We start from the raw sequence: 17,870 nt of genomic DNA, 5'->3' as shown, positions 1-17,870 counted from the left end.
GTGGGGCTCTTCCGAAGGCCCTTCTGCCACCGTCTGCTCCCTCCTTTACCCTCCCCAGGAGGCTCCCCAAATGCATCTCCTGCACATGGAATCCCACCTTGGTGTCTGCTGCTCTGAGGACCTGAACAACACACCCTCCCTCTTGCCTGGCCCTCCCTGGGCGGCTCCGGGCCCTTGCTGAGGAAGGGCAGCTGCTCTCGCTGCTTGGGGACAATGACCGCCCTGGCTTCCAGTTTCATACGTTACTGCCCTCCCCAGATGAAGTCATCTTTCCCCCTCTCGCCCTGTCCCCCATCTCAAGTGTGGGGCTGCCCATCCTGTGGACTGTGACCCTGTGGTGGAGGTGGGGAGGAGAGGACGGAGGGGGTTGTAGTGAGCTGAGTCGATACCCCCACACCTGCCTATGGCGGTGCCAGCCTGGTTAATTCCTGTAAAGGGCTCGCCCCTTGAAAGGTTTTTGAGATGCACCTTTATTTGTCCTGAAATGCCTGTTCGAATAGCAGTTACTGAGCGTGCTGCTTTCCAACGCCTGCCCGTACTGCCTCTTACATTTTAAAAAAGTTCTTGCCAATTTTGTGGTTCAGAATAGAATCTCAGACTTCTTTAATTTTATAGTTCTTTTCAATGAGTAGTGGTGCTGAACTTTTTCCGTGTTTATTGGCCATTGATATTTTTCTCTTCTAGGCTGTCTGTGTCCTTTGCTGACTTTGTTTTATTGACTTGTAAAGATGGGGACACTTTATTTCTCATCTACGTTGAATTATCAGCTTTAAAATATCACCAGACACGTGCTCAGCCTGCCCCGCCCCCTCCCGCCCCCCCCCAGCCTCCGTGCCTCAGTGTGTCCCGCAGCGGCCCCGCTGCCAGACCAGTAATAACCTTCGCCTGTTTTCCTACGTTCTCTAGGGGAGCACTAGCCTTGTCAGACACTCATCCTCCCGTTCAGCATGCCCGCATCAACACAGGTAAGCACCCTGATCCCCATTTGCAGGCGGGGATACTGAGCCCCAGCGAGTGTCTGATTGCCAGCTGTGGCTCCTTCCAGAGGTGGATGTCGGAGCCAGCTCTGGAAGCTGGAATCCTCCCCGACAGTTCCCATGACGGGGGACAGAAATGTCTGTTTGGGGAAGAGCGTCCTTGCTGTGGCGGGCTGGAGGGGGAGGGGGAGGGGGCGAGGGGAAAGCATGACGGCTTTGAAAACCCTCCCTCAAGGTCTTGTGGTTCTCGGACTCGATGCTGTTCAAACCCCTGTGTGCTTTCAAGAGGTTGCCCTCAGCACCCACAAGAAATGCCGTTTCCTCTGAGTCACACGGGGAGATTATCTATGACATCGGCCTTTTAAGTTTCACTTTGTACTTCTTCTTGGCTTATTCTTTCCTTTTCCTACCGTCCACCCACCTCACCCATCAACAAACCCTGCGTGACAGTGTGTCTACGCAGCCCCAGAGCAATTTTCATTCTTCCTTTGAACTAAATGAGGCCATCTTCTGGGCTGAACGAAACAGCAATAGTTTATGAAAATACCCATTTCCCCATTCCCACCCTGATGTTTGAGGTCACCAGTCTTTTTAATTTTTGCCAATCTGATAAAAAAATCATCTTTTATTTTTAACTTAATATGACTTTCCCAATTACTAATGAAATGGGACAGCTTTTCGTATTTTTATTGGCCACTTGGATCTTATCTCTATGTACTTGCTTGTTTTTCTACTGGGTTGCCTTTTTAAATTAATAGGCACACATTTTTAGTACAGTTTGTTTCATCTGTAGGTATACAGCCAAGTCTTTCTACCAGTTTGGCTTGTAACTTTTTTGTTGTTAATCCTCACGCAAGGATATTTTTCCATTGATTTTTAGAGAATGGAAGGGAGAGAGACACACACACACACACACACACAGAGAAACATCGATGTGAGAGAGACACATCATTTGGTTGATTCCCATATGTGCCCCAACCAGGACCTGGGATCAAGCCAGCTAGGGCTGTCTTGTAACGTTTTTAGAGTGCACTTTGTCAGAGAGAGGTTATTTTGCAGTCAAATTAATGCATTTTGTGTCTTATGTCTTGTGTAAGCAGACCGTCCCTCCCCGAGGTTAGATATCCATTTCCTGTTTTCTCTGACTACTTGCACAGTGCTGTCTTGTATGTGTAGCGCTTTAATTCATCTGGGATAAATTTTTATGTGTGAATGACATGAGGCGGAGAATACAACTTTTTCCAAATGTGTATCCAGTTGGCCCCACATTATTTATTGAACTCCTTGAACTACAGCCTCATCATTAGGTCCCCATGCACACGTGGGTCCGTAGAGTAGACATGTGGTTCTCATTGCCCCAGTGTCAACTCCATTCCGGTGACCGTATCTGACTTTCCATCACCAGGAAGCACAGGGCTCCCCGAAAGGCACCTCCTGCATGGCCCTGTGTGGTTCTGGGGGACCCCTGGGTGGCGGTTTCCACCCGGGCAGGTGCCAGAGGATGTTCCATGGGCTTTCGAGTTGGGGATGAACACAGGTGTGTTGATGTGCCTCACGAGGGGAGGTTCCGTCCTTGTCAGGTGGGCTGTGTCTCCCAAGGGTTTTGGGAGAGAATCGAAAGAATGCAGGCTCTGAGCGGTCAAAGCCGCCTGCTGCCTGCTCCTCCCTCGGCAGGGAAGCCCTGGGTGGCCATGCGAGATGACCCACTCCCTCAGGTTGCCTGGGTCTCTCCATCTCTCCCTTCTGCGCTCGGCTGGTCCATTCTGATGGGCCCTTGTCCCACCTGCCGCCCATCCCCATCAGTGCACTCAGCACCGTCTCTGTGGGTGTTTCTTGAATGAACAGATACTACTAAACATTAATATGTGCCTGACGGATTGCTTCCTTCCTCCAGCCTCCATTTCTTCGTAAAGTGGAGTGTAAATGCTCTCCCGCCCTGGACACTGTGGAGCATGCACAGGCCTCCCCAGCTGTCTCTGGGATCAGAGGCAGGACAGGTGTCCCCCCAATGAACAGGGCCCTTTTATTTTTTAAAAAATATATTTTATTGATTTTTTCATTTTATTTTTTTAAAAAAATATAATTTTATTGATTTTTCAGAGAGGAAGGGAGAGGGATAGAGAGTTAGAAACATCGATGAGAGAAACATTGATCAGCTGCCTCCTGCACACTCCCTACTGGGGATGTGCCCGCAACCAAGGTACATGCCATTGACCGGAATTGAACCCGGGACCCTTCAGTCCGCAGGCCGACACTCTATCCACTGAGCCAAACCGGTCAGGGCAGGGCCCCTTTTCAATGCTGCTGTGCCTTCCTCTTTGTGGCATTTCCACATTAGATCCTCTCCCACACCTGGGCGCACGTGTGATCCGAACCCCTGACTTAGCTGTTAGTGCGTCTAGGCGACACTTGAGGAATTGGGGACTCACGGGAAGCCTTAGCCAGGAAGGTCACTTAGCAAGCGAGGGTGTGGCCCACCGCACATCTGGTCTGGGAAGGCCTTGGAAGTGTGCGCACTCCACATGGTACCAATCAGGGCTCTTTTGCCCAGTGTCGTTGATGCAACAAAGACAAGAAACAAACAAATGCTTTTTGGGGGACATAATTAGGGAAGAAATGACCAGAACTTCTAAGTCGTTGAACCTTCTAAAGGAAAACCCTAGTATTATTTTCATACGCACTACAGATGATGGCCAAGAATAAGCTACCGTACCACCCCGCTGGGGTCCCTGCGGCACCTGCTGAAAGCAGCAGATAAGAATCACGAGGGATCGCGTACGGTTTATAAGCTAATTTGCACGGTTTGCTTAACAAGCGCATCTGAACGGTTTAATGGTTTCCGAAGGACTTGCGAGCAGACTGGGTTCTTCACAGAGTTATAGGATCCCCGCCATCTCATTTTCCCTGTGAGTTGGTGCAGCAAACCATGGTTTAGTTTTGCTTCTGAAATCACAAACAGATGTTTATGTTTAGACTGTGGCTCCAGCTTAAACACAGGCCTTTCTATTTCTCTTCTGCCCAGCTCGCTGTTTAAGGGGCCGGAGGGCCCCTCCCCTGAGCTGCCTCCAGCATCGGCTGCTCCCTCAGCCTGGGCTTCCAGGGAGGGAGGGCCCTGGGAATGGAAGGAAGTGGGGCCCTTGATAAGGAGGGCCTTCTGGGCTGGTCTGCGTGGCCTTGAGAAAGCCCCTCTCCTGTCCTGCCTGTGGGGGCCGTACCTGCCAGCTGAGGTGTTGGAGAGGCAGAGAGGAGAGTCAGCATGCCAGCTCGGTGCTCACACCGCGTGCTGCTCTGTGAACTCATGCTCCTACTTTCCCCTCAGGCTCCCCACCCTCTGTTGGCCCACTGGCCGCAGAGCCCCTGGAGTGAACCTCACCTTCCTAGCAACATTATTGGCAATAGCCCACATGTGGAAACCACCCAAGTGTCCATCAATAGGTGAGCGGACAGGCAAAATGATATAGCCATACAATGGAATATTACACACCCAGGAAAAGGAAGGAAGGTCTGACACATGCTCCACCACGGATGGACTTGGAAACATTGTGCTCAGCGAATGAAACCAGACTCAGATGCAGGGTGGGGCAAAAGGAGGTTTACAGTTGTTCTAAATTGTCTGGAAAACAATACAGCAACTAATAAGCAGCAATACAAGAATAAACTCTGTGTTTAGCATACACATAAATGTACCCTACTTTCGCCCCCTCTTGTACTGTCTGATTCCACCTATAGGAGGTGCCTGTAATAGGCAAATCCATAGGATGAGAAGCAGAATAGAGCTCAGCAGAGGCTGGTGGGGGTGTGTCAGTACTTGTTCAATGGCTGGAGATGATGAGAAAGTGTGAGGAGTACACAGGAGTGACACTGACACAGCACTACGAGTGTCTTTATGAACTCACGCTTACAAATGGGTACAATGACAAATCCTGCGCTATGTGTATTTTATCACATTTTTAAAAAGCGAGTGGCAGGGTGGCACAGGGAGGCTGCGTCTCTTGAGAGCATCCCCTAAAATGGGTCCGTCAGCCAGGCGAAGGCCTTGTGCTGAAGGTGGTGGTGAGGACGATGGAGGAGAGATGGGGCGCAGTACACTCCCCACATTCAGGAGCCAGCACGGTCTGGTGGAGAAGGTGCAGACGAAGGGGAGGGGAAGGTGCTCAGCTTTCTGTACATCTCAGGTCCACGAGGGCCCGAGTCCCTCCGCGCGCAGGCTCGTTGGGAGGATTAAATGCCTGGATACACGTGCAGTCCCTAAAACACTACATTAACCGCTCAAGAAATGTTATTTCTTTTTTCTTCTTTTGTACAAGTGTTTTAATTGATTTTTAGAGAGAGAGGAGGGGGGGGGAGGAAGAAGAAAGAGGGAGAAACATCGATTGGTTGCCTTCTGCATGCCCCCTCTCCCCCACAGGGGATGGTGCCAGCACCCTGGGCATATGCCCCGACTGGGAATCGAACCGGGGACCTCTTGGTGCATAGGACGATGCTCAACCACTGAGCATCACCGCCGGGCAAGAGACCTGATGTCTTAGTATTTCATTGGTGGTGTCAGTGAGAGAGAAATAATGGAAGTGAAGAGGCAGGCAAGGGAGTGAGGTCCCTCTCAACGACTCCCACTTGGGAAAACGCTTAACAAAATAAAAACCCTCAAAGTGCCACGTTACCACGGAGAGGGAGCGGCCTGGGTGGTACCGATGTCCTCCCTTAATGACCACCTCTGGAGGTGGAGGCCTCGGCGGAGGTCCCAGTGCGAACGGTGATGCTGCCGGTGAGTGGAGAGGACGGGAGACCCAGATGTTTGCCTGGAGGCCACTTCCCTGCAGGCGGGTGAGTGCTGAAGGGAATGCGGGTCTCCCAGGGGAAAAGCCATTGTCCTGCAGGGAACTGACGTCACTGCCTTTTAAAGATGAAACCAGGAACCAGCTGTTGTGGAGATTAACTGTGAGCCCAGATGTGCACTTGGAGCCCCACAGTAAGCAAATTCTGCTGATACCTGCCAAACAACAGCAGCTGTGCTGGTTCTGGCCCAGGGCTGTGTAGCGGGGCCTTTGAGAAGAGAAAGGCAAATGGAGCGGGGGGGAGGGGGGGGGCTTCTTCAACCATCAGGACAGCGGTGCCCCGGGGCCTGCCTGCTGAGCAGATTCACAGAGACAGGCCAGGCGCTGTGGGTCCATTCAGCCATGGCTGCTAAGGGCCAGGATTAGATGCATGTAGAATCAGGGCCTCGCCCCTCCGAGCGGGACAGTGGTGCAGAAGTCTCTGTTCTAGCCCCTTGTTTTACAGCCAGGGTCTGCAGGGGATGTTTTATGTGATTGCAATGTGCTAAGAGAATGGATGGTGTTGGGGCTCAGTCTCCGGTCAAAATCCAGGCTCACATGAAGCTCTCTATGGCCAGTGTGGGGTGAGTGTGTGACCGGGGCCATGTCATCTGTGGGCTGGGTTTCAGTCTGGCTGCTCATGAGGGTCCTGTCTGTGAGGGGGGTGGATCTTTCTGTGTGACACTAACCCTGACCACCTGTGAGAATCTCACCTGTGCCTCTGGTCTCAGCTGCACCAGACCTACCCCCAGCCCGAGCAGTGGAAAGCCAGGCAGACAGTCTGCCCCGGCCGGTGTGTGTGGCCACGTGGGCCGTGGAGGTCTTGGCTGGAAAGGACCTCACCGGGCAGCAGGGGCGGGAGGGGGAGCAGCATCCACGAGCAGGTGAAGGTGGTGGGCCTGGCCCTGCTGGGTCACAACCTTCCCAGGCCAAGTGAGCCCCAGCTGTGGCCAGAGACACCGCTGCCTGGCCTGAACTGAGTCCACAGAGAAATGAGAGGTCGGTGGGTAACACCGAAGAGGCTTCCGTCAGCCCCGCGAGAGGTTCTCATTTCTGTGGCCAGTGATGGAGAGCAGGGCCGGCCCAGCCCCACGCCACCTCTACCTGGGCAGTGTGTGTCCCCTCCGTGACGCCTTCTGGGTGTCCCCGCTGTGGCAGCCTGCACTGGAGTCAGCCCAGTGGTTCTTCTGCCCAACCAAGTCTGAGGTGGGGCCAGAGATTTATATACACGGAATTCCTCACCACGACCAGGGCTGTACGTCACAAGGAGGCAGTGTAACACGATGGCTCATTTCCTCCACAGCTCTCTGACTCTGGGAGAGTTTGAGCAGTGGCTAGAAGGTTCCTTGGTGGCTTTTTTCTTTCCTTCCTTCCTTCCTTCCTTCCTTCCTTCCTTCCTTCCTTCCTTTCTTTCATTCTTCTAATCATCCACCCAATATTTTCCAAGTATCAAACTTATGCCAGATGCTAGACTAATTGAATAAGATAGAAGTGGCCTTTGGCCCTGGGGGAAGAATGGGAACTATAGGAGCAGAGTGGTAGGGGCTGTGACCTAGACCTGGCAGTCAGAAGGCTTCCTGGAGGAAGCCACATTTGAAGCCTGAAGGCTGAGGAGGACTTAGGACAGAGGAGACAAGTTCCAGAAAGAGGAGGCAGCATGTATGAAGGGCCAGAGAGCGCATGGCCCACAGAGGAACCCATACGCTCAGGGAGGCGGGGCTTAGCGAGGGGAGAACAGAGTGGAGAGTGGGGTTGGCATGTGTGTCACATAGGAGGTTTGAGTTTCATCCCAAGAGCCACAAGGAGCCAATGAAGGGCTTAAGCCAGGCAGTGGTGTGGTAAGATGTGCTGCTTAGCTGGGTTCCCCAGAGGCAGACCCTGAGACAGGGATGGGGTAGTTTATGTGGGAGGCGATTCCAGGAAATACCAGTAGCGGAGTGGGGAACTGAGATGGGGAAGGGAGTCAGCCAAGAGAGTGTGTGTGGCCAAGCAAATCATCTCTGTGGGTACTGGAGCTTAATCCTGCTGGGAACCCTGGGAGCCAGCACAGACTCTTCCTTCAGAGTTATTCCCCTTCAGGAGAGGGAGCTGGGGTATGTATAGGCCACCTCCGTGGCCACTGAGCACTGTTCTGGGCCGGGCAGGGCATGGGCACTTCCCCAAAGCCATGGTCTTCCAATGGGGCAGACAGAGTGGGCTGGAGTATGAGCCTTCAGAGAGAGATGCAGGGGCTGGCTTAGAGGGGGGGGGCTCCAGGGGACACGGGCAGTGTGTGGGCACCTCTGTGGCTATGGGGTGGTGAGGCAGGCAGGGCAGACAGGAGCCTGGAGATCAGTGCAGAGACCACAGGATGAGATGGTGGTAGCCTGGGCTGAGAAGCGGTGGTGATGGGCAGAAGGCGACAATGTCAGGATGCAGAGATGGCCGACCTTGGTGACAGATGTGGGGGAACGAAGAGCACTGGAGAGGACTCCCAAAGCCACAAGGGGCCCCTGCGCCTCCCCAAGGCTCTCCCTCGTCTCCTCCTGCAGGCCCTCCCCTGCCTTGGTCCTCTCCTGGCGTTCCCCCACCAGCCAGCCTCTCTGGGCCCTGTCATCCTCTCCAAAGCTGTGCTGGACGGAGTGCCAGGACACGAAGACACCTGGCCACGGACGTCGGTACCCACAGTTACGTCCCTTCTCCTCCTGGCCTCACTCTCCCTCCAGGTAAACCAGGAGGGTTCACCAGATCACCGCTCAGGCGCCCTTTCAGAGCACTGACCTTCTAGAAAGGCTCACGGTGCCCTGCGAAGGGAATAAAACAAAGATCGTCCTTTTGGGGAAACCAAGGCCCAGGGAGCAGAGGGGCTTGTCGGAGGTCACCGACCACGTGGGTACTTGACCGAGACCCCCATCGCTCATTGGGGCCGCTCCCTCAGCCTGCCCTGGCCCTGCTTCCCCACCGTGTTTATTTTCGGGTAGTGCAGCAGCCAGCATGAAGTTTCAAGATTTCCCTCCTGCTCTTGTTTGTGTGCGTGGCTGTGAACGGAAACGTGTTAAGAACGGTGGTTTTAAACTGGCTTGTAGCGCTCACCCGTCCGTCCTGTCCCACTTGAGGATCCAGGCTCGGCGTACTATCGTCCTCTCACTTTGGGACTTTTGAGCCTAGGGGTCCATACAAGCCTCCAGGGGCTTAATTTACAGGGGGTTTCAGAGAGAAGCAGGAGGCCTGTGCTGGCAGCTCCGAGCCCCGACCACGGCCCTGCACAGCCTGCGGGCCTGTTCCGAGGGTCCCAGGCACAGGAAACCCAGACCTTTCATTTTAGATCAGACCCCAGGGCTCTGCGTTTCCTGCACGCTGACCAGGTAGCCCTCCCACACCACCTGCTTGGAGCCCTGGGCCCCTCCTCTGAGACCGTGGGAGGGGAGAGCTGTGCAGCCTGCAGTGGGTCCTGAGGAAGTCCGAGTTTCCAAACTGACTGCTCCAGGTCAGTGATCGCCCTCATCCTTGTTCTCTTTGGCTGGTCCCATGTTTTCCCACATCAGTTTTTTTTTTTTTTTTTTTTTTTTACAAGGTGAAACAACTTGTCAGCAATTAGAAGTCAAATTGGGATTTCTGGTTACTTTAAGGATCTAGAAGACCTGGCAGCACTGGGCTCACATTCCTGCCTGCGAATATCTGCCAGGTCTTATCTGGGGGTGGGGAGGCTGCAGCTGGGTGGGGAGGCTTCACCCAGCTGCAGCCTCCCCACCCCCAGATAAGACCTATGCCCTTCAGTTCACCATAGCCGCCCCCCCCCCCCACACACACACACACACTCCCTATTGCCTCACAGCTGGGAGCTGCGTGTCCGTTGCCATGTGTCACCAAGTTTATGCTGCTGTTTCTCAAATCAGAGAGTTATGAGGAAAGTAAAATATGTTGGGTCCCCACATTTCCAACAAAAGTGGAAAGCAAGTTCTTCTCTATTCCCTGCCTGCCGCCGGGTGAGCCACCTGTCCCGTCGTTAGGGCTGCTAGAGCAGCAGTTTACCTCCAGGGCTGTGTTTGTCCCCATCCCCTCCTCTGGCACAGCCACCACCGTTACAGGTGTCGTCATGTCGCATTTATTGGTTCTTTGGCGGGTTGTGTACAATGAGACAGGTCAAGAGAGCCCCTGGTCTGTCTGAGAGGCAAAGTTTGGTGGGCAAAGAAGACAGAAAACCGAGCCGCTGGGAGAGAAGGGCGAGATCTAAAAGGACGAAAAATCACCATGTTAGAAAGGGAAGCTCTTAGGTGACTCCCAGCGGCCTGGTGGGAGTGGCCTCCTGGCCCTCTGCCCAGCGCGGCCTGTGTAGCGACCGGCGGCCGTGGCGCCCAGCAGCAGCTCATTTCCTGGGCTCCAGAATATTGGAGAGCCAAGGCAGTTTGGATGGGGAGACTCAGGGCTGCCTATAAATCCAGCCACCTCACTGAGAAAAAGGTGGTGGGGAGGGGAAAGCCCATTTTCTCTCTGTCTAATGGGGATATGAAGACAGATAGGCCCTGGCTCCCTCTGTGAGAACCCCTTCAGTCCGGGCAAGCAGGCCTCTCAGGCCCCCGTGGTCACCACACTGCTCCGCTTCGGTTTCCCGGAGGCTCCCCCAGAAGCCCCTGGGGGGCGTACTGCAGGCAAGATCCCCCTGTCAGGTGAGGCAAGCACGTGGCCCTGTAGAGGAACTCCAGGTGACCGTGATTCAGGTTACACGTCACCTTCTGTGGGCCGGACTGCGGAGTCCGGTCACAGGTGCCAAGGAGATCATCGTCCCAGCCATTGTCCTCGTCCCAGACCTGCACCCTCAGGGGCCCCCCTGAGACCAGGACCACGTCCCCAAAGTCCAGCCGTGTCATCCACTTGGGGTTGTTATCGTTCCACACCGTGCCTGTCCTCAGCTCCTGGCCCCCAAAGAAGACCTTCAGGTAGGCGTCTGTGGAGGTAAATTTGTCTCCCCACAGACCTGTCGCCTTGAAGTTCATCACCTCTAAGTGGGCCAGGCCCTTCTGCCGGGGACAGCAGTCCTGGTTGGTGACCGCTGAGCCGTGGCACACGCACCGGCAGGGGTCATGGGGGCTCTTCTGCTGGCCCAGGGGGCAGGGCCGGCTGCAGTCCCTCCAGCGTGCATGGTCCATCACATACTTGCTCACAGCCTGCCTCAGCGCCTCCTGCCGTGGGTCCGGCTCCTTCAGAAGCATGTGCAGCGGCTCCAGGTTGTAGTCCACCAGGCCGGGTCTGTCCACCAGGGACTTCACCCAGGCTGAGAACTGCTCGGGCGCTGCGTGTTTCCCGAACAGCAGGTCAGCCATGGCGGAGTGGTGGCCGCCTACCACTTTGGAATAGCGCTCCTGGTAGGCCTCGTGGAAGGAGGCTGTCATCTTGTGCTGCTTCTTCTTCTCCTCACAGGCCTTGAATTCCGATGAGGAGCTGGCGCAGCTGCCTATGCTGACCTCGGCCTCCACGGCCAGGCATTCCCCCACCTCGTCGGCCGTGAGCCCTCCCAGGGCCAGCTCGCAGGTGCGCAGGGCGGTGAGGGCGAAGATCTTGCCGCCCAGCTCCACGGAGCGGATGAAGTGCGTACCGTAGTTGGAGATGAGCCTTCTGTAGTAGGGCTCGGTGGAGGCATTGAAGTGGGGGGGCAGGTCCCTGACGGCCCTCTTGAACTCGGGGTGGAGTGGCGGAGAGTGCACCAGGTGAACACTGGGGCGGGGGAGGGGGGGGGAGGGAAAGACATCAGGTGGGCCCAGCCGTGGGTCGTCTGTCCTGGATTCTGTAACTCCCTCAGATGCCCAGGGTCACCTATAAATGGCAGAACTGGGACCCGAACCCAGGAAACCCACTCTGTCTATGCCTCCTCAATGGCCCTGCGACTTTGTCCAGGCATTTTCACTTTTCCTTTTCAAAATAAAGTTTTTCTTTCCTTTTTATTTTCTAAGGATACAGGTGATGATACTGCAGGGAGGGTATTCCTCTAGCTTTGGACCCTAGTCCTGTGGCCCTTGTCTGTCCCGTGGTTTGGGCCCGTATGCCTGGGCTGCTGGTGACTCTAGCCATGTAGGCGGGGGTGCCCTGACGCACTGTGGGGAAGGGTGGCCTTCCAGTGGGAGGGATCAGGGCACGTGACTTGGGGCTGCCCATTGAGATCATGCGTTTCTCAGGTGAGGGACCTACATCCCCGAGGGCTGGTGCTCAGCTCTTGCTCAGTGCCGTAGCCCTAATTCCCAGCACGGAGCGTGGCAAAGCGGGCACGAATAGTGTCCGAATGGATGAAGGCGGCTCAGTGACGGGAGGGACCCAGCCAGATCTCCTGCCCGCAGAAGGCTGGCAATGCCCAGGAAAGAGGGGTTGGGCACTCAGTAGGCCTGAAGGCACTCTGTTGGGGCTCTCAGCCCCGCCTTGCCTGCTTCCTCGCCACTGTCCCCTCCCTGGGCTCTTCCAGGTCAGGGCCACCGGGCGCTGGACCAGCTGGTGAGCGAGGACCTGGGCTGTGGCTTCCTCCTGGTGGCAGCAGCCTTCAGTCCCCACTGTGCCATGCCAGGGCTCCCAGACCACCCAGAATCCCCCAGAACTTTTTCAAGCCCCTCTGTCATCACCCCCAGCACTCACCTATAGAAGCGACACTCCATTGTGTCGGTGCTGAAGCTGTACTGGTCCTGGTGGGTTTTCTCAGCCGCAAAATTGGCCTCTTTGGAGTGCGAGCCGGCCACAGTCACACGAGCACTGGTGCTGGGCTTGGGGTTTACGTCCAGCCCCACCCGCCAGTCATTGCGGATGTTGGAAGCGGCATCCTTGGCCACGGTCTCTGTGGAGCTGGCCTTGGCCCTGACCAGATGGCGCTGGCAGCCTGTGCCCTGGGCCCGCCAGTGGGTGAGCGCCAGGGGCAGGCGCTGGCGGGCACCCCCTTTTAGGGTGTTGCGGCAGAGGGTGCAGGTGCCATCGGGCCGTAGGAAGCTCTCCGTATCCACCGGGAAGGAGCCTGAGCGCTTGAGACTGGTCACATCCACGCCCTCCCCCACCAGCTCTGAGCCAGGCACCGCCTTGAGAACACTCTGGCACTCGGATCTCGCAGCAGTGTAGCAGGGGGCAGGGGCAGGCGTGGGCAGCAGCAGGAGCAGGATGCCCAAGAGGAGCACACGGGTGGCCATGGAACTGTGGAGACAGAGGTTGTCTGAATTCTGGGAAGCTAGGGGCAGAGGTAAGGAGAATGGCTGACCCCCTCCCTCAGCCGGATGATCAGGGCACATGGAATGGGGAGGGAATGAGGTATCTCTCAAGTCATCGAATGTCAGAGCCGGAATGGCCTTTACAAACCTGGTCACCACATGGTACAGATGGGCCTAGTGCGGAGAAGGGACTTGCCCAGGTCCACAGCCAGAGGAGCCCCTTGCTAGGATTCCCACTATTTAAGGCCTTTGGGATTCAGATGGATGGCTCTGTCCTCACGGTGGCTGCTGGTGGGAGGCTCTGTGTGCACAGGAGGGGACAGAGCGGAGCTGTAGCAGATTTGGGAAGGGACCTGGGGACTCTGGAAAAGACTGGATTCTGGAGAAGTGCCATGCGTTCCCCATTCCGCCTCTCTCATTCTCTCTGTTCCCCACTAAGCCTTTCATGGAAATGGGGAAGAAATGAGGTTGTGCATCAGCGTTATTCCTCATTCCCCCTTTGGGGCCCTCTCCCTGAGCCTCATGGAAGAACATCAGCCTACATTCTAGAATAAAAGCTCTCTATGAGCGTAGGCCCTTCGATGCTGGGCGGGAGGGGCTGTTCGTCTGCCCTCCAGGCTCCCTGACACTCAGGCTTGTGCACCCCCACCATGCTCCGTGGAGTTCTACGAGCCACCTTTTGCCCACGATCGGAGAGCGATAAGCTAGAAGGCTCTTCCTCATATGGACATGGCCTTGGAGTCTCACCTGGGCCTGCTTACAATCTGGAATCTCTCTCTACCTCTATGCAGATGAACTCCTGGGGGGCCGCTCCCCTCCAGCACCTGCGGGTGGGGGTGGGGGGTGGGGGTTGGGGGGCAGTCTCTCTGAGTCACCGGGACTGTGGAGAGCAGGGCTTCCCCTGCATTCCCTCTGTGCCTGGCCCAGAGGAGTGACTTGCATGGTGGGGGTCCAGGCAACACGGCAGCCCCCAAGGTAGTAACAGAACAAGGGGAGCCTCTCAAAGGCCCGAGGGTTATCCCATTCCGGAGGCCAGCGCAGTTCATCCCCTCCACCCAAGGAGCTCAGCTCCCTCTTGGCCCCCATCCTATTGTCTCCCAGGAAGCTTGTTTCCAGCTTTCTTAGAAGCTTTCGCTGTCCACATGTGAAGGGGTCTCAGAGCTACGTACTCCCACCTCTTAATGTTATAGATGAGGAAACCGCGGGCCCGCGTCAGCGCGAGGCTGCCCAGGGGGTCCGTGACCAGCACCGTCTGGGACCCAAGTCTCTGGTTGTACAAGTCACAGCACTTCCTGCCACATCAGGCTCTTCCTTCAAAGGAGCAGCCCCACTCCAGGCCCCCAACCCCACCCCGGCCCCCCAGCCTCCTGTCGCGGCTCCCTCCGTACCTGGAGTCCTGCATTGAGATGCTCCCACACAGACACCCTCTCCCGTCAGGGGAAGCTCCTGAAGTGGTGTCAGCCCTCCTAGCAGGCTCACCCTACAGCTCATCACCAGGCCACCTTTCATATCACTTCTGCTTCCTGCCCGCCCGCCCCCCCAACTGTGGTCACACCTCTCCCTCGCTCCACCCCCCGCCCCCCAGCACCCACCCTGTCCTCACCTCCTCATCCGGCCCTGCTGACAGCCCTCAGGAAGCAAACTGTGAAGGCCAGAGGCTCAGTCTCCAAGCAGAGCAGCCTGGGGCGTGGGGCCTGGGGCCACAGCGAGGCCTCTGTGGAGTGAACACGGGCCTGAGGACGTCCATGTTCCGCTCTGGTGTTAGTGAACGGCCCACAGGGGACTCCCCCGCCTCTCCCCACAGCAGCGCAGGTGTGAGCCCCGGGGGGCGCTACAGAGCAGGCACTCCCAGCCTGGGGAGCCCCCTGTGTCCTAGCTGTGTGGCCTGGCAAGTTCCTTTAGCTTCTGTGCCTCAGTTTCCTCAACTAAAAGTGAGAATAACAACAGTGTAGACGGCAGAGGTTGTACACGTTTGGGGAGTTACTGCATGTGAAGTGCTTAGCACAGTGCCTGGCCCTCAGCCAGTGTTCATGTGTGACCACCCCGTCCTCACTGAGTGGCGTGTGTGTGTCTGTGTGTGTGTCTGTGTGTGTGTGTGTGTGTGTGTATGGGGGGAATAAACATTGTTCAAACCTCCTCGCCCACTTCCTGCCCACACCTATCTCCCAGCACAGCCCGGACTCTGAGCCCCAAACACATACCCGAGGACAGGGTCTCCTCCCTGTGAGGATCACTGTGAGAATCAGCGGCCACAGTGTCCCAGCCTCCTTCTCAGCCCTGGCCCGTGGCTGCAGCCACAGGGCTCTGGGACCCCGCTGGGCAGAGACATTTGGGTGGGACCGAGGCCCAGGGGTCTTCTTCAGTTTTCATCTTCCTTGAGGTCACGATGGGTAAAGTTTCCACTGGTTGATTGACTCACAGGGCGACTTCTGGGGGCAAAATCACACTGATCTGAAACGGGGACAGCTGGGTAAGTGGGAAACTGTTCTCTTTACTTCGCCCTCCAACCGCGTCGGTGATGGGGACAGATAGCCGCAGACCCAGACCACGTGTGACACCATGCAGTGGCTCATACCTTGAGTTCATGTCTTCCCTTGCGTCCCCCTGCTCTTACGGGAAGAGGGGCTCACATTGCCTTCTCGGACTTGACCCATCCCCTCCGGGAGCTGTCCCCTTCCCTCTCCCAGAAATTGCAGCCTCCTGACCCTTCCAGCTCCTGCCTGGGCCTGACTTGGATGCCCAGGCTGTGAGGAGTGTAGTTCTGACTGTGCTCAGAAGATCAGGCTGAGGGGCCTGGAAACCCTGTAGGAAGTGAAGGTGAGGTATCGGGAACAGGCCTGGTCTCGGCTTTGCTGAGAACTTGCTGAGTGTCTCCAGTGAGTTCTAACCCCTTTCTAAGCGAGTTTCCTCATCTATGACAACCGAAGGGAGGGCTTCAGGATTTCTAAGAATCCTTAGATTCTCAATGCTGAGAAGTGCGCTTGGTGGGTTCGAGCGCTGTGTGAAGTAGCTCAGGCCAGGAAATTCCGGTGGGGCAGTCCAGGAAAGAGCAGTGGTCACACTGGGTTGACAGCTACTGGCTTGGGCCTGTGTAACCGTTGAAACTTAGCACTTGAAATGTGCTTTAAGCACAGTTTTTCCTCAGAGACGCAAGTTCAATTGCCAGCTACTATCTCAATGGTTTATTAGTAACAATTGTGCATCCGCCACTACAACACATTTTAGAACATTTTCATCACTCACTGAAGAAACCCCGTACCCATGAGCCGTCGCTGCTCATTTCCCCTGACACTCAGCTACCTTCTGTCTCCATGGGTTGCCTGTTTTGGACATTTGATGGTAATCGAATCATATGAGATGTGAACTTCTGTGTCTGGCTTACTTGACATAATATCCCCAAGGTTCATCCACGCTGTAGCATTTTTCAGTATTCTATTCCTTTTCATGACTGAATAACATTCGGTTGTATGAATGTACCACTTTGTTTATTCTCTTAGCAGTTGATGAACATTTCCACCGTTTTCATGGCTACTAAAAACAATGCTGCTATGAACATGTGTGTGCAAGTTTTGGGTGGGCATATGTTTTCATTTCTCTTAGGTATAACATAGGAGTGGAATTGCTGGGTCACAGGGTCACGTTTTTAGGAACTGCTTTAGTATGTGGCTGTTCCATTTTAAGTTCGTACCAGCAGTGTGTGAGGGATCCAATTTCCCCCACATCCTTGACATTATCTCGCTTCTGGATTATTGCCTGGATTATTACCGGAAATGGTTTTGATTTGGAATTCCTCAATGGCTAATGATGTTGAGCATCTTTTCATTTGTTTATTGGTCATTTGTCTATATTCTTTGGAGAAATATCTACTCAAGTCCTTTGCCCGTTTTTGAATTGGGTTGTCTTTTAATTGTTGATTTGTAATAATTCTTTATATATTTTAGATTCTAGGGTCTAGGCCCTTATCAGATATAGGTTTGAAAACATTTTTTTTCCTATTCTGTGAGTTATTTTGACTCTTTTGATGGTATCCTTTGAAGTACAAAAGTTTTTAATTTTGGTAAAGTCCAATTTATCTATTTTTTATTTTTATTTTGTTGCTTTTACTTCTAATAGCATATCCAAGAAGTCTTTACCTAATCCTAGGTCATGAAGATTTACTCCTGTAATTTCTTCAAAGAGTCTTATAATTTTCCCTATTACATTCAGGTCTATGATCCACTTGAACTTTATTTTTGTGTCTGGAAAGGGGTCCAGCTTAATTATTTTGCATGAGAATATGGTAAATGTATATACATTTTAAGATTACAAAATATTTACTCTTGACAGAAAAGCTCTGTGGTCATCCTACACAGAATGCGTGAGGAAGATATTGATCATGGTTGCATCTACTTACACTCTCCATACCTACTACGTAAACAACAGATGTGAACTGTAATCAACAAGGTCCTGCAACAAAACAAGTGTTTACATGTAGTTATTGTGCATATTTTAGGATCCCAAAGGCAGCCACAGGTGGTGTTCCCTTCATCCTGCGATCATTCTCTGTTCCCTCTTCTTCACAGATTTGTGAAACTTTAGGGTCCTTCTTCCTCACCCTTCAAATGTCTTACCCAGAGTTATGCTTGAATTTTCACCGTTAGTCTCATAAAATGAGTGGAAGAGTTTTCCTCTTTTTCCATTTTGTGGCAGAGTTTTTAGAGGGTTGGCACTCAGTTTTTGTAGTTGAGTAGATTTTTAACTACTGAGTTCATGTCTTTAGTAGTTACAGATCTATTCGGATTTTCTGTTTTTGTTTTTATCTGGTACTAGTTTTTGGCAAATTACATTTTTCTAGGAACTCGTCCTAGAGTTTCACACACGTGGGTGTGAAATTTGCAACAGTTCTCTTTTTTAAAAAAATCTTTCTGAGGTTGTAGTGATATCCC

The 17,870-nt window shown here is 54.1% G+C and overlaps 1 protein-coding gene across 1 annotated transcript; it reads right to left on the bottom strand.

The window, feature by feature from the left end:
* Positions 1–9,854: 9,854 nt before the first annotated feature.
* On the bottom strand, positions 9,855–14,462 carry PRF1 (perforin 1). Its single transcript, XM_081105234.1, has 3 exons — positions 14,334–14,462; positions 12,389–12,931; positions 9,855–11,482 (listed from the first exon to the last, which is right to left on the bottom strand). The coding sequence occupies exons 1-3, from the start codon at positions 14,345–14,347 to the stop codon at positions 10,354–10,356; spliced, it is 1,686 nt and encodes a 561-aa protein (XP_080961360.1). The 5' UTR covers positions 14,348–14,462; the 3' UTR covers positions 9,855–10,353.
* Positions 14,463–17,870: the final 3,408 nt, after the last annotated feature.

Source organism: Myotis nattereri (assembly GCF_964212035.1).
Source record: "Myotis nattereri genome assembly, chromosome: 13".
Lineage (NCBI taxonomy): Eukaryota > Metazoa > Chordata > Mammalia > Chiroptera > Vespertilionidae > Myotis > Myotis nattereri.
This window is presented reverse-complemented; position numbering and strand designations above follow the sequence as displayed.

What these genes read in the sequence shown, in the direction of transcription:
- PRF1 (XM_081105234.1), bottom strand. An exon ending in ATGGAGTGTCGCTTCTATAG is followed by an intron (nt 11,483 to 12,388) that starts GTGAGTGCTGGG and finishes CCCCCGCCCCAG; the next exon opens with TGTTCACCTGGTGCACTCTC.